This window comes from Phalacrocorax aristotelis, chromosome 1, assembly GCF_949628215.1.
Source record: "Phalacrocorax aristotelis chromosome 1, bGulAri2.1, whole genome shotgun sequence".
In the NCBI taxonomy this organism is placed as follows: domain Eukaryota; kingdom Metazoa; phylum Chordata; class Aves; order Suliformes; family Phalacrocoracidae; genus Phalacrocorax; species Phalacrocorax aristotelis.
Window position 1 is genome coordinate 198,249,984 of NC_134276.1, and position 16,902 is coordinate 198,266,885.

At 38.0% G+C, this 16,902-nt stretch overlaps 1 protein-coding gene across 5 annotated transcripts in view; it reads left to right on the plus strand.

Moving 5' to 3' along the window:
• The window catches only part of BRD1 (bromodomain containing 1), a 61,748-nt gene extending 55,835 nt beyond the window's left edge, over nucleotides 1-5,913 (plus strand). For all 5 annotated transcript variants that reach the window (XM_075081264.1, XM_075081265.1, XM_075081266.1 and 2 more), the window contains exons 12-13: nucleotides 1,064-1,218; nucleotides 4,016-5,913. In XM_075081264.1, the coding sequence (XP_074937365.1) occupies nucleotides 1,064-1,218; nucleotides 4,016-4,199 (339 nt within the window). In that variant the 3' untranslated portion in view covers nucleotides 4,200-5,913. The remainder of the gene's footprint in view (nucleotides 1-1,063; nucleotides 1,219-4,015) is intronic.
• Nucleotides 5,914-16,902: the final 10,989 nt, after the last annotated feature.

The window sequence follows — 16,902 nt, forward strand, 5'->3', positions numbered from 1 at the left end:
GTTAAAACCTTTAGAGGTGAGATTCAGAGCGCTTGAGTTTAAAGTACCCTCAGTGGGTGACCCGAACAGTCTTGGGTCAGATGCTGAAAAACTAATACTTCAGTGTTAGATTTAAGCTGATCATGACCAAAGGGTTCCACTGCTGCCCAGTCCTTTATGTCAGCACTGGTGTTTCTCTAGGTGTGTGATGACTTGATTGAGGAATTAAACCTCAGTCAAGAGAAGAAGCTTCTTCTCCTGATTCCTACAAACTCCCCAGCGTTAGCTTTCTGTTGATTTAGTTGCCGTAATCAGTTTACTGTGAATTAGGATTGGTGCCAGTGTGGATGCTAGAAAAACAACAGGAGTCTGTAGGATAGGAGATGGCTGGAACAGGCATGGAGTAACATAATGCCTCTTTGGTGGAAGCTGAACACTTGATAATGCTGTGATCTGCCTACAAAGGAGTTTTTCCATCAGCCTGATTAGGTTAATTTGAGCAGCATCTTCCTCCCTCCCCTAACCTGTTTTTAGAAAGAATTTGTGACTGTAACTGCATGTTTTGCTGAAAATTGAGTCATTAAATCAGGTATGCAAGATATTTGGGTTGTTCTTTTTCTCTTTGGGTTTTTGTGCTTGTTTAGAGGGTGTTGTGCTTCAGATTTTGAGTGTGGGGCTTGTATTTTGCAGAAGCAAATATACCTTAATATAGGTTGTTTCTTTAAAGTATCTGAAATTCAAAACCCAAAAATTAGGGCCAGTTATGACTAGTTGCTTTTAGAAATCCTGGTTCAGCTTTCTCATTCTGAAACCTGCTTGTCAGTTTGCAAAGTTGTAATAAGTGAAATACAAACGTGACTTAAAGAAAAACTGATACGGGTGGAAAAAATACTCTAGAGGAAGTTTTTTCAGTTCAGTTTACCACCATGCCTCCACTCTCCCTATCTACCTTATGTCAAGAAGTTATGTGTGTAACACAAAGCCCATTTTTACACAGTGGCTGTTTAGTTTGATTCTTTTCCCATTATCACCTTAAATCATGTAGTTTTGAAAATCAGGAACTGTCCTTTCTTCTCTCTTACAGATTATTGACCCTAAGATGCCTCGTGTTGCTGGTCATCACAACGGTGTTACTATACCAGTGCCACCTCTGGACGTACTGAAAATTGGAGAACAAATGCAGACCAAATCAGATGAGAAGCTATTCTTAGTACTATTTTTTGACAATAAAAGAAGTTGGTATGTTATTAAAATGTATTGTTTGATGCAGTGACATAAAATTTTAAAAGCCTATACCTTTAATCTAAAAGAAAATCGATACATTATCCTTCCATTGATATCTTTCCTTTGGAAGTATCAACTGTAATGTTAAAATTTCATATTTAAGTCTGTCCTTGGACCAAGGCATATCATCACTGAAAGATACTTTTTTATGGTCGGTTTGGAAGAAAATAGTGGAAGTTGTTACCTAGGGTTTGGGTTTGATTTACAAGCTGGTTTCATTTATTGACCTGATAAATTTACTTCTTTGGCTAAACAGATTTTTTTAAAAGGTAATAGTCTTCAGTATTTATCTGTATCAGCCTTCATCATTGCTTTCCAAATGACCACACTCCCCCCTCCCCCGCCCCCCGGTCTGCTCAACTGAGTTTTATTTATATTTTTAACCTCCCTAGTTACATGCTTTATTACCATGCTCATTTTGAAGTTTTTAGCCCTTCCAAAATTTTTTAAGGGGACCTTTTTTTCCATTTCTTCAGTACCAGCATTAGGCTGTGTGGAGCCTGAAGAGAAAATTCACACAAGAAAACTTTCTTTTCTTGCTCCACTAGCTCTTTTTAAAATTATTTTTAGTGGTTGGTTTTTGTTTGTGTTTGGTTTTGGGTGTTTGGTGTTTTATGTTCATTGGGATTTTTTTTGGTGTATTTTTGTTTGTTTGGGGTTTGGGGTTTTTTTTTCCCCCCCCAGATATGGAAGCTCTTCATCTACCTCTCTTTCTTCCTTTCATCAAGTTATATATTTCTTTCCTGTGTTCTTAATCCGTCTCCTCTCTGGGTTTCCACACAGGTCAAGCTAGCTTTAAATCTTTTTATACTCAGTTTTACTCTTGAATTTGCTTACGCTTCTAGATATAATTTTCCTTTTTAGCTGATTAAATGTGATGTTTAGAAATGCTGTCGTTCTCTTTACTCTCTCTGTCCCAGTACACTATCACCTAAATAACTTCTGGCCTGAAATTTAGAAGTGGTGTTTGCTTTTCTGTCCCCATAGATCCTTTGGCATAATCACGATTATTTGGCTTGCTCTCTGTTCTTTGATCCTTTTCTTAATTAATTGGTACTTCTTCATGATCTTCTGTGTTCAGTTGTGCAGGATTCCATGATTCCTGCATTCTTCTGCCTTTGTTCATGGAGAACATCCAGATTTAAACATATTCAGTACTCTGTTTCTCTTTTTTTCTCTCATTATTATCACAAGTGTAAAGCATACTCTCTCTAGCCGCTTTCTTAATTGCTGTGATTGTGTCTTGATCGTGGGAGTCCTCTGCAGCTGAAACATTTCTGATTCATTGCCACATGCAGATGCAAAGCTCTCTCTAATGGATACTATGCACAGATGGACAGGAAAGGCTAAATATTTTTGCAGCCCTTTTCCCTACCTCCTCCACCCCCAACTTTTTTTTTTTTTTGTAATGGTTCTTTTATCCTGATCATTTTGGCCGTTTTGGCACTCATCTCTCTAAATCACTTTCGTCTCTTTTACTCCTGAACCCATGGATTTTCATTCACTTGCAGGGGTATGTGTCCTCTTCAGTCTGTGATACCAGCTTCTTTCACCTATGGATTACCTTTTCAAATTGTCACATTGTTTCTCCTCCTTCACCACTTGCATCTGGAGGACTTGGCAAGCTTTCTGTTAAAAATACCTTCTTAAAACTTCCCTCTGATCTGTATTAAAACTGATAACGGTTAGACTGCTCTTTATCATGCTGGTCACTGATGTTATTCTTTACTGTTCTGTCTGCATCCTTTTACTGACTCTACATTTTTTTGGTTTCAGCGTGTGTGCTCAGTACAATGGGGTGGTAGTTTAGAGTGCTTTAATGAAAAATGTTTCAAGAGACAATTTTATTCAGTTAAAAAAAATCTTTGAAGAAAATGTTTCATGTCATACTTTACTGTCTGATTTGCCATTGGTTTAGTTCCAAATGGACTCCCAAACTGAAGTTTTTAAACAGAAGCATGGCTTCTGCCATTTGTAGCGTTGGCACTGCAGACTACAGTGACTTAGTTTAATAGATATTCATTAGTTTACCTAATTTTTGTTTTCCTTAATACCTGTAACTTAAGAAAAGAGGCTTAAGATAAACATTTACGGAAAAGAAGTAAATTTACTTTATACTTTTTAAATTAAATATTTAGAAGGCTTTTCCTTTAACTAGAAAAATGGGGTGTAGAGCTTTTTTTTATTATCACTCCTAAGTGACCAGCAATTGATATTCATGGAGCTTAAAACAGAAGAGTACGTACTCTGAATACAGAATTAGTGGGATCTCATACTGCAGCATAAAAGCATACTAAGCAGAACTTATAAAGCTGAGATGTCTTAAATGTAAGGTAAAAATTCATCCTCTGCAAATTCCTTGGAAATGAAAGAATGAAGAGAAACTACTGTGTCAAGTGAATCTTGAGTCCCATTCATTGTCAGTTGCTGCTGCCTATTCTTAAACTAAACTGCATCAGTTTAGTTTAGTTCATGCTACATTTTTCCAGTTGATACTTAATATCAATTATTGAGTTAGAATCGTTAAATTGGAAAGTATTCTTTGTTTTGTGGAATAGACTTTCCTAATATTTCATGTTCTTGAAGTATTTAAGGCAGGTATGTACTATCTTAAAAGGAATTTTATCACTTCATTTAAGATAGTAAATCTGATCTGCGCTATGAGAAACACAGTATAGCAACCCTGACATTTGTGGACAAACTTCTTGATTTTATTGTATATTTAACATACTTATTTTACCCTTTGTTACAGGCAGTGGCTTCCTAAATCCAAAATGGTTCCCCTTGGGATAGACGAGACCATAGACAAGTTAAAAATGATGGAAGGCCGTAACTCAAGCATACGAAAAGCAGTAAGAATTGCTTTTGATCGTGCTATGAATCACCTGAGTAGAGTCCATGGAGAACCAGTCAGTGACTTCAGTGATATTGACTAACAGAGATTCTACCAAGGCATGAAAAATACCACACAGACTTGAACTCTACTAATGAACCTCTTTGTCTAAAAGAATGTATTGAAGATACAACCCCTTACGTGTTGATTCAGTGGCTGAGTTCTGCAAACTTGAAATAGTCAAGCAATTCTTCTAAATCACCATTGCCATATTGATTGATGATTTTATCGTGTTGTAGTTTGGAGGATTTTCCACTAAACCTGTTGAAATGTCTTGTTCATAGTGTTCATAGTTGTACATAAATGTATATTCAACACTTAACTTATTCTGATTTTAGAAGTAGCTCTTTAATTCCTTTTGTAATTTTGCTGGGGAGGGAGTTGTTTTTTGTTTCCATGCGTTTTGCTGGTTTTTTTTTTTTTCTTTCTGCAGTTAAGTTACCTAAGCACCGTCTTCCAGCTTAAGGTGTTTAGTGGATCTTTAAGCCTAATATCAAAATGGCATCAAATATATATTTGCCTAAATCATAGACAATATGGTGCTGCTTGTATCATTTCTTCCTTGGTCTGTAGCTTCTGAAGAAGACTTCTGAATGTTTGTGTAAATCGTTGCTCTTTCACAAAGTACCACGTATTTAAGATTGATGTAAATTTACAATTACAAATATGTATTTTAAGAAAGGAAGTTGCATTATTTTGGAGGGTACTTTGTGAGAAAGACATCAAGAAAAAAATTATACTATGTACATCACTTGCAAATCACCAAAAACACTCCATTGTTGCCCAAAACAACTTAAGATTGTTTTTGTTTTAAACAAACCTGGCTTAAAGCCTGCAAGCACATTATTTCTTTCAAAACCATATCCCATTTATCTCCCGTTGGTTTAATTTTGTTGATATTTGTGCCTCCCTGTGTTTTATTTATTGTAGAAAATGTATTAATTTGCTTTATAATGAAAAATAAAATTGACAAATATATTGATATGCATTTTTATACAGGCACATGAGAAGACAACTTGCTTTGGGAGAAAAATGTATTGGAAATTGTATAAAATAACTTGATGGTTTGTGTGTAATTTGATTTTTTTGTAACTTGTAATCTTTTGTTTCCAATGAGGGGATTTATGTAACTTTTAATTTAGAACACTTTGGTAGCAATAGAAACTTTGGATACATTTTTGTATGGTACATGTGATGTATATAGAATTAGTACTTTATTTTTATTTTTAAGAAGTAAAGCATTATGTTTGGGCAGGGGGAAGAAGGAGGGTGGGTTTCCAGAACTGCATTTTTATATTAAAAAGAAAAAAAATAAAGTCAAGATATTGATTGTTGTAGCTACTTTATTCCTACCTTCACTGAGATACTGAATTTGTAACAATGAAAATGGCAAGGTATGTTTGCAATGTGATTTATAATGACTCCATTATTTATAAATGCACTGTGTTTGAACTCTTTTGCAGTGATATCTTAAATACTGTACCAAGTTATATAATATGAAACACCAAATAATGCATATGAATGCACGAAGTATTTATGCCCAGCTTTTTTATAAAGGATTAGCAAATACAGCAAAACCGATACTTTTTAAATCTTTTTTTAAAACTTCATTGAATAGCATACTTCATTGTTAAACCTGCTTGAATCTTTATTTTAAAGGGACAATTACTTTTTAAATAGTTTTTAATGTTTTTATTCTCTATTGTTTGTAATACCCCCTTAGAAGCTTGAAATAAAATTTCTTTCTCAACTGTTAATTTTGTCCTGAATTTAGCCCCTGAGATTTTGCTGTAGTGCCCATTTTCTTACTCCATGGCTGAGCAGTTACAGAAGTGCTAGTTCAAGAACCTGGTTGTTTTCTTGCTGTGGCATGCAGTGTCATCCTTAACGAGCCCTCTGCATGGTAGGTGTTACAGTTACACTCCACTAGCTGAGACCAGTTGCCTGTAATAGACTCTACTAATTACAAAGATCAGTTGGATAAATGTCACAAATGATCAAGCAAATAGTTTTCTCAGTCTTGACAATAAACACAGCTTTAGGGGGAGTGGTGGTGGCAGGTATCCTGTAAGGGCTGTCCCTGAGGTGCACTGCCGCGATAGAAACGGCAGCCACATCGGGCAGAAAAGCAAAATGAAAGTTTGGTTGGTTTGCCTCAAATACAACTTCTGTGTAATGATTTGAAGGATCGGCCATGCAACCGTGCCCGTCTTTGAAGGGAGGGGAGCTTAATTTGTGCAATATTGAGACAGCAGAACTATTAGCAGAACAGTTCTATTAGGATTGTCCATCTGTTAGACTGTCTAGCCTTCAAAAAAAATAGCCTGCATCAGATTGTATTTCAGACTTGTTTCACCAAACATACTCAAATTTGGTGTGTGTGGAACGGTAATGATTCACAGCCTCCTTCTGGCAAGCAGAGAAAATGTGGTTTTTTGATCCGTCAGGCCTTGGAAAGCTGAAATCTCAATTACAGTGGGAGCAGGAAGATGATAATTTGGTACTTGTATGATAAGAATTTTGATATCTGTAAAGTTTGAAGTCCCAGTTAAAAAAAAAAGTGTACTCACAGTTGTAAAACGATTCAGTAGAAGGCTTACCAAGTTCTCACCTGCTTCTGATGGTAGCAACATATTGTTTCTGAAAACAAAAGCAGAGCATTAGTTTCATTATTCTGTCACAAATTGCTTAATTGCATCTTCAGTGAACGCTTTACTTAGAATTTTGCTCAGACTTCCAAGTTTCATTTTCTGGCTTTTATCTTCAGAGACAGCTCCATCGGTTCTTGGAGAAGGTAAATTTGCTGCCTCGCTCTTACAGGTGTCTGTACGCACTTAGGAGAATTCCGAGCTGGAAAGCTTTACTGATGAAAAGAGGCCTGTTAAGCCTGCTAACGAATGACACCGCGTGTTCTTGTTTTCCTTCTGACGTGTGTGATGGAAACTGTCCCAGGAACTGATCCCAGATGCTGTCTGAGAGGAGGCTGCAGCACCGGCCGCGGCTGTTACCATGCTCTCTTGTGCCGAAGTTGAGTACCATCCAGTGGCTCTTCGTACTGCGTTAAACTCTAAAAAATAATTTCTCTGGCTTATCAGTCTTCAGAATGACTTGTGTGTTTTTAAGGGATTTCATACCTATTTAGTAAAGGAAGTCCCAGCTCCAAAACAGCTTTATTTCCAAATTCTAGGGCCTACCCAAGTACAGTGGTCAGATGAATACGTGCATATCGGAATGTGCTTCACTACATTTTAGACCAAGTTCTTCTACGACACCATTAATAACTAACAAAATCATAGAGTGAAAATTAGTGTTTTAGTGGAGGGGAAAAAAGAGCAACGCCCCATCAGTCTTACTGATTTCCTGGGGAGTGTTACAGTAGTGAATACAGGGTGCGGACTACTGCATTCTGGTGTGATCATTTCCTGCTAATAAAGTGTGAGAATCCTGGATCAGAAGGTGAAACTAAGTTAAAATTTGTCTTGTCTTTTCTTAAAATGTGAGAAATAATATAAATATTTAGGGGGAAAAATGTGGATAGAGAATGACTTTTTCTAAAAAACTGTTACGAAACTTAGTGATTTTTTTTTGAATGTTGATTGTGATTTCGTATTTTTTACACTAGAGGGAGCAATACACACAGACCATCAACACAAAAATCGGTATTTTCTTTTCAAAATGCTGCTATTAAAACTTTTTGCTGGTAAACAGTCTTTTTCTGCTTCTCGTATTTGTAGCCCGTCAAAATTGGCTTTCTCTGACATTCTTGCACGTGGGCTGTTTTAGCAATGCTCATTTTTAAGTGTAGAGCTAGTGCAAAGAACAACTCTGCATTTTCTGGCTTACTTTGTGCCTAATTGCTAGCGAGAGGCGCGTTACTTTTTACACTGTTTTATTTAGCTGTTGATTTTCCTTTCACAGCTGTGCTGCTACGGGCGCGTTCTGTAGCGTTATAAACAGCAAGTCACTCAGGGCCACTTGCCGCCAGTAGCGCCGCGCAAGTCAGACACGCAGAAATCGCCAACCAAAATACTCAGGTTTGGAGGTGAAAGTGTGAGATGAGATGACTGCTCCGTCCTGCCCACTGGCGAAGGAAGGTTGTCTTGAGGAGATTCACAAGGAAATTAAAAAAACTTAGCTCTGACATGTGAATGTGTGGGTAAAGGTTGTTATCTGTATAAGAAAAATACTTTTTTTTTTTTGATATCTGGGTCTGTAACACAAATGCAGACGTGAAATATAAATAGAGGAAGCATTCTACTTAACACCCTTCAGTTATCTTGTATGACATCATTATTATGAGTTATCTATTTTAACAGTTCTTCCTTGCAAGATTTATTTCCTCGAAAACTTCTCTTATAAGGTAGAAAAAGAGTAAATTCAAGCTAATGAAAGTTTATGAAGTTGAAAACATTCTTTTGGAATACCATGAAATTGATAAATAAGGGTTTTTTAAGCTTTTTTGGAAATTGGTATTTGATGGGAGGGGGCTGTACATTTGCGTTTATCTGCCTACTTTATTCAGCTTGCTTTCATTGCCGCTGCGCAGAAACTGCTATCAAATCTCTGCTGGTTGGGGAGGAAAATGCGAGATCTCAGCAGCTGTACTTCAAGGTTATTCGAGACCCTTTTAGATGGTTTCTTTACTGTTAAAAATCTAACACTGCAGTAACTACAGTTACCCCCTTCTATCTTCTGCTAGTAGTACATGGAGAGAGGGGACAGAATAAGGAAAAGTTAACTTTGTGACTTTTAATTATTCTTTAAAATTTTAAAATTAACCCTAGTGTGATCACATCTCTTAGAAAACAATCCTCTGGTCAAACTGCTGCTTTGCTGCCGCTGTTGGTTTGTTTTCACAGTTCCTCCCAATTCAGCTGGTTTTTTTGTTCATCTGTTTTGATGTCTCCGCTGCAACAAGTCAGCTCTGCCGGCAAGCACTGCCAGCGGAACAGGCAAGTCGCTCTTCCTGGACTAACGTCTGGATCTACAGAGGTCTGTGGTAATGTACTTTCCATGTCCAGTCCTTGCTTGCTCCTCTTTGTACAATGCGCCTAAGTATTAATACTACTTTTCCCTTTTCCCAGATTCATCTGCATTTTAGCACATTTTCAGTCTTACTTAGGCCATCTTGAGGTATTCTCCACTGTGAACCCAAGGGGGGACCTAACTGAATTCTGTTCAACTTCCCTGGCAACAGCCCAAAATAACAAAAACTTAGTTTAGCCTAAGATGGGCTCAGAGAGCTCCACGTCTTCCTCGTCTATGTTCCGTTATCATGTCCTTCACTCATCCATACTTGGCTGTATGAGGATGGGAATTTGCACGTTTTTATAACGTAAAACAAAACAGAAAAAGCTTATCTAAATAAATGAAGGATATAAGGAGGGCAAAAGAAATTCTATGCCTGCTATTTTAATGGGAAAGCAGGGTTGCTAATAGATGATGCAGAGATGATAAAGGATTGCAGTTGTTTTGACTGATTTCTTTGCTTCATTCTTCACAGAGTTGTTCTAAGATTATGACAGTTCATTTTTTTCATACTCCTAGTCCTTGATAAAAAGAAACTGAGAATATTCGTTGGACTAATTATTCTTTAGGGTTGTAGGAGCTTGATACTCTGCTCGAGTAGACAGGGAACTACAGGAAGAAGATTAGAGCAATTTTTGTCAGTAAGTCAATGGGGAACTATAGGAAAAACATGAGCAGCATTCCTCATGAGTTCATGAAGGACTTTGGGGCCTTCTAAAGAAGTGGAGGGGTGCTGAAATAGTGTCTTTGTTTTAAAAAGGGGGCTCTGAAGCATTGTCCACCAGTCTTGCTAAAGATAAAGCCTCTGCAAGGACATGGTGACAATGGTGGCTGGGTTTTAGGTGGAGAGGTAATAGTAGAGAGAGGGCAACAGTATTTTCCTACTTTCCCAGTTAGAAAGGTACAAATTATGTGGATTTATAACCAGTTAGGATATGGAGAACTTAATTAATTTTTAGTTAACTTTGAAATATTTATTCCTTGAGTAGGACAGGATAATGGTCCTAGTGGCAGATAAAAGGGAGAGGTAACTGTTGGAATTACTTTTGATCTCACCAATGCTTTTGATGTTCTTCATCATATTTTCTTAGGCAAACAAGAAAAGCATCACCTAGAACAAGCAGCTTTTTGAAAAACTGCAGCAGTTCATAAAGTAATTGTCAATGTTTTGATGTGAAACTGGGGGAGCATTTTCAATAGTTTCCCTTTTGCTTCTGCACATTAGTGAATAGTATTTAATGCTTTCTTCCTAAATAGCACTGAAAAACTCTTAAATGCTAGTCCAGACTTTTTTTTGTGTTTGTGTATCTACATCTATGTTTTGTATGAATTTTAGTTTGCTTTAGTAGTTCTTTGGTGCATAGTTTGCTTCCTACTTGGTGTTACTTTTCCATCTATGATATGTGTGTCCCAGAACTAGACTGACATGTAGACTTCACTGAACTAGCCATAAAATGTGGTGCTTGAATACCAGTAGTGTTTTGCCCCCAGCACAGGGGGAACTTGGAATTAAAGAGATGTTATTTATCCAAAGCAGGACAAGATGATGCATTTGGGCAGAAGTTCCTTTAGAAATTTAAATTAAGACTTGTATTAAAGGTGTATTCCCTCCACTCCTTTAAGTGGAAATAGCTGTCTGTGCACAAGGAAAATTACTCTTACAAGACAAACAGAAAGCAAGTAAAAGCTCAGTCAGGTTGTACATGAACTTTACTGGCAATCTAAATTTTATGCCTTTTCTGTAACTTCCATTATTTATGATTGTGAAACTGAATAGTACTTAATTTATACATTTTAAAAGAAAAGAGAAATTGAAATTACTCTTCTGCACTTCTGCCAGACGATGATCATGGGAAGAATGTATACAAGGTGCTGGTAATATGCTGATGAACCATGAAGATCAATTTTTTCAGATCAACTTCGTCAAATAATATGAACAAGCTAATCCGATTTGCTGCATCATTGTCTGCTTCTTTCGACAGATGTTTATTTCTTCTGAAGATGTCTAATACAGTACTTGTCAACAGGTGTTTCCAGCTGAGAAAAATATGGGTCTTGGTTGCATTGTTGATTATATTAGAAAATAGTCCTAACTTGTAATCAAAATGTTACTCTAAAAGGGGATTTCAGCAGTGTAGAAAGAAGGCTTTTTGTAGTGTCTGACTGGAAGAAGAAATGTACATATACATTTTGTGTTATATTCTTGAAACTCACAAGTTGGCATATTTTTGTCCTGAGTTCCCATTACTCCCTTTTCAATCAAAGTTCGTTAAACTGACTTACTTTATGCTATGAGAGCTCTTAAAATTCCTGTGTTGGAGTGTGATTTATTACTAGTTATTTATTTTTAATACTTCAACTGCCATAAAAGTGAAGTGTATGTAAATAAATTATAGTCTTAGTCTTTAATAGGTAATAAGATGTTTATAGTTCTTGGTAATAAGTAGAATTGAGCAGGCCTGTGCATGGCTTCCTGTGCGTGATATGTTTCACCCTGTCATGGTTTTAGCTGGGATAGAGTTAATTTTCTTCACTGCAGCTGGCATAGTGCTGTGCTTTGGACTTAGTATGAAAACAATGTTGATAACACACAGATGTTTTGGTTGTTGCTGGGTAGTGCTTGTACTAGTCAAGGACTTTTCTAGCTTCCCATGCTCTGCCGGGTGCACAAGAAGCTGGGAGGGGAGGAGGCACAGCCAAGACAGCAGATTCAAACTGGCCAAAGGGATACTCCGTATCATGTAACATCATGCCCAGTATGTTACCAGGGAGGGGCTGGCCGGGGGAGGGGGGCAGCAATCGCAGCTCAGGGATGGGCAGCATCGGTTGGCGGGTGGTGAGCGGTTGTATCGTTTGTGTTTCTGTTTTTTTCCCTTTTTACCTTTTCCTGTTTATTATATTGTCATTATTGTTATTATAATAATCATTATTATTATAATTATTATTTTTATTGTAATTATTAAACTGTTCTTATCTCAACCCAGAAGTTTTTTTTTGCTTTTGCTCTTCCGATTCTCTCCCCCATCCCACAGGGGTGGGGGGAGTGACTGAGTGGCTGTGTGGTGTTTAGTTGCTGTCTGGGGCTGAACCACGATACACCCAAATTCTTTGGTGGTTGTTTTGGGGAAAAGAGCAATACTTTCATCCAAGAGACCACATAAAGGCATCTCTTAAGTGAACCCGTCCCAGACTTCTCCATTGTTCTTAAACATTCTCAGATCTTACTCACCCGGCAAATTAATCTGGGTCAGAGTATGCTCCTTCTCAAAATCTTCTAAGTATAATGTTATATTTCATAGCTCTAGCTTGTTGACAGAGAGCATTGTTGAGCCTTCACCCCTTTTCATTTTGTATTCCACCATACATACTTTGAGTGTTACAAAGGCTTTTTTACAATCTTTTCCTGACCATCAGATTTACAAATCATGCCCATGATAACTGCTATTCAATCCACTTTCCTGACTGTGAAAAGTGAGAAATGTAAAGTAAGGAAGGGTAGATCTGAGGCACCAAGTACTGACCTTTCACTTTTGGCCTTTGACACAGGGTAGATCTGGCAGTTAAGGATGGACCTCTGTAAACTGGATTTAAATTCGTGGATGGTGCACATTACTGTGCACAAGATTAGTCCTTTTTCTTGGAGCTGGGGTAGTTGACTGTGAGGGGTTTGGGTGTGATAAATGGAGGATTGTGTTGAACTGCTAAAAACATGGTAGGTGCTTCTGATGTCACAGAATCACAGTGTGGTTGACGTTGGAAGGGACCTCTGGAGGACATCTGGTCCAGCCCCAGTGCTCAAGCAGGGTCACCTGCAGCCAGTTGCTCAGGCCTGTGTCCAGATGGCTTTTTAATATCTCCAAGGGTGGAGACTCCACAACCTCGCTGGGCAGCCTGTGCCAGTGGTCAGTCACCCTCACATTTAAAATAAAAAAATAAATTGTTTTCTGATGTTCAAGCAGAACCTCCTGTGTTTCTGTTTGTGTCCGTTGCCTCTGATCCTGTTGCTGGGCACCACGGAAAAGAGCCTGGCTCCGTCATCTTTGCACCCTCCCTTCAAGTACGAATATATACTGATAAGGTCCCCCTGAGCTTTCTCTTCTCCAGGCTGAACAGCCCCAGCTCTCCCAGGCTTTCTTCATAGGAGGAGTGCTGCGGTCCCTTAATCACCCTGACGGCCTTTCATTGAACTTTCTCTGGTACGTCAGTGGCTCTCTTGTCATGGGGAGCCCAGAACTGGACACACTACTCCAGGTGTGGCCTCACCAGTGCTGAGTGGAGGGGGAGGATCACCCCACCACAGCCTGCTGGCAACACTTTGACTAATGCAGCCCAGGACACCGCTAGCCTTCCTGAAGATCATCTCATTTTTCAGTGTGCAGAGTTCATAAAGGTTTTGTAACACTTTAAATTAGTTTAAATTATAAGGCACCTTGGAGGGGATAGGAAGTTGTGAAGAAACTAATCATGTCTTTTATTCTTTTCTTAGGACTCATTTAAAAAATTTTTTAAAGATCATGATGGTCTTCCTAAAGTGCTGCTTCTTAAGCACATTTCTATGAAAATAATTAAGACAGGTAATATCATTTAATGTTTTAAAACAAACATCACTTAAAAAGACAAAAAAAAAAAGCCAGCTGTATTTACTACAAGTTTTCCTTTTACAATAATTCTGATTTTTAATGCTACCATCAAAATCTTTTCTTCCTCAACTGTTTCTCTTTCACTGAAAATGAGTATTATAACAGCAAACCAATACATGTTAGGAAGCATGAAAATGGAGAAAATAACAAGACGTTACACAGAAGAGAGTAGATGTCCTGGGGTTTGGACAATCCCTGTCAAGGTGCCCTGTGCAGCAGTGTTTCCCCTCTGTGATTCGTGCGGTGGACAAAGAAAGAGAAGATTTCTGCAATGGATTTGACGTGACCATTGAAGCAGTAGGGTAGAGGCAACTGGGCATTAAAATTTCAACAAAAAAAGATAGCTTAATAATTTTGTGACAGGAACTATGCAACTCAATTGTTGCAGTAACAGGTGATTGTCCTTGATGGCCCAGAAGGTGTCTTCAATGCTGTGTTGCTACTTCCTTACTGTTAAGCTGCCCCATGACATGTAGATATGATTAATTTTTCGCTTCCTAGCTAATTTTCATAAGTAATTCTACTATGAATGACTTTTTGCCTTCTCCCCCAATTCGTATGTTAAAATAAAGCCAGAATAAGTCATCAGAATTAATAGTTCCCAAAATTAAAAAGGCAAACATGCTGCATTTTTTCCCTCCTTTTTGTTTATTTAGTCTCACATTCTGCTTATTAATTAATTGATAATATTTTGCATGCTTCAGGGTGGTTGCAGTGGTGTTTATACAAGGCATATCATTAAGAGGTATAAAAGCTCTGGTTGATTAAAGATAATAGTATTTCAAGTAAATAAGAATTTATAAACCAATATTGTGGGTTTTTCTGTTTTCCAGGATATCTTCTGGAATGGAGTGAAGAACACTTCTCATCAAAATAAGCAGTAAGAGAGAACTGTTAGTACTTAGAGATGTTACTGAATTATTTGATTTATCAGAGACTATATCAGTCAGAAAATAAAGAAAAGGGAAATAAAACTGAATTTGTCAAACAACAGTAAAAGAGTTGTTATTCAATCAAGTCCTAATTTCTAGGCACAGAACAGGAGGCTGAATAGAAAATGAGGGCAGAGTTCTCAATTTAAAGTCAGAATAAAAATAAACAAGGTCAAAGACAATAGCAGCAGCAGATAGTCGCATGACACCTCTTCCAGAGCCTTGCATGCCAGGGACCCTGCTCATGCTGCTGTCTTGTTATTGCAATTGCTCAAAGTGTCTATCAAATCTCCCATGCTTCATATAAGCTACTTGCATAAAAATAAACCATTAGCATTTTAACACCTCAGCAATAAAAAGTTTTGGCTTTGAAAACTCTGGTCTTGTTTCATATTTAACATTCAATATTTTCATTAATCTTAGTTAGTGTGACACTATCTTCTATGTCCAAGGTTACTAGAGTTGACAGTGATGTATTCCATCAGTCCTAGGGTTAGGTGTAGTTAATGAACTACACAGGTCTTTTTTATTACCTGTCTTTCTAAAATTAGTTTTGGGAACAGTCTGAAGTTTGTATTAGCTCTTGTATTCAACTGTCTCTCTAATGTTAGCCATATGTGTACAACTACCAGCTAAAGAACAAACAGCCTTGGAAAGTCAAAAAAAAAGAGATACACAGCTGAATACGAGCCTGCTTAGCCGTCGTGTCCGCAGTAAAAGAACATGTGAAATCTTGCAGTCGATGTTAGTCTACTCAAGCACACCTAATCTAATTACCACTATCTTTTCTGATCTTCATGGGATCTGTTATAAAATGAAGCCGGAGACTATAAGCTTAGATGACCACTTACTGATTAATTTAAGTGTAAACAGGAGGGAAACCTTGGGTTTCTGATCTCTTGCTCGTGTTTGGTCTGGTATTGCAGCCAAGCCCCACGACCTTCTGGGGCTTGGCTGTAATTTAGATGTGACAGAAGAATGTAACAGGAAGTCTTATCTCTGGCTAGCAGATAAGGGAGTGAAGCAGAAATTCGGTGACTTGTCCAAGGCCACAGAGGAAGCCTGGGACAGAGCTAGAAATCAAACTGAGCACTTTTTTGCCTTAAATGACGGATTACGGCTTCTTTTTTAATCAGTTGGTAAATTTGGAACTTAATCACTAACTCAACAGCTCGGTCAATTTTGTTAGAAAAAGAAGTGTGATGGGCTGACTCCAGTCAGTGGCGAAGTACCTGCACAGCTGCTCAGTCACTCCCTGCTCCCAGTGGGATGGGGGACGACATAGGAAGAGCAGAGGTGAGAAAACTCATGGGTTGAGATACAGTCAGTTTAATGAGTGAATATGGAATATGCCTTTGGCCGGTTCAGGTCAGCAGTCTTGGCTGTGTCACCTCCAAGCCTCTGGCCGAGCCCCAGCCTACTCACTTGGAGGGACAGAGCAAAAACCAGGGAAGGCCTTGGCACTGTGCAAGCGCTACTCAGCAATAGACAAAACACTGGTGCATTACCAATGCTGTCTTAGTCACAAATCCAAAACACAACACAATACAGGCTGCTGTGAAGAAAGTTAACTCCATTCCAGCCAGACCCAGTACAAAAAGTTTGAGGTTTTTCAGTTTGGTTTCAGCTTGCATCAGCAGCAAAGGTCTTGTTATGATAAATTTTAAAATATATTTTTAAGGCAGAAGTCCTTTAACCTTTTTCCAGAATAGTCAATAGTGCTGTAGTCAGAGCAATCCGACGGGATATGGGAGACTCAGATTTATGGCCCTACTTTGAACTTGGCACAGGAACTTACCTGTGAATCCTCTGTGTACCATTTGCATCCTGTGGACACCGAACACCAACCATCTATCCTGTAAATAGGTAGCCTTCTAAAAAAGCCTTGTTGAAATGAATATGCTTCAAAAAAAAAAAAAAAAGAAAATTGCTACAAAAAATAGCTTAATACTTTTATCAGAAACTTTCTTATAATTATTTATGTCAGCCTCTTGTCCACCCCATGTATCTTGACCCTACCTAATCTCTACTCTGGTGCTGCAGATGTGAGGCACAATATAAAATGTTTTTTATAAAACAGATACCAATTGATCCTAGTCTATTTACTGCTATATTGACTGATGGTATTAGCTGTTCCCAGTATACA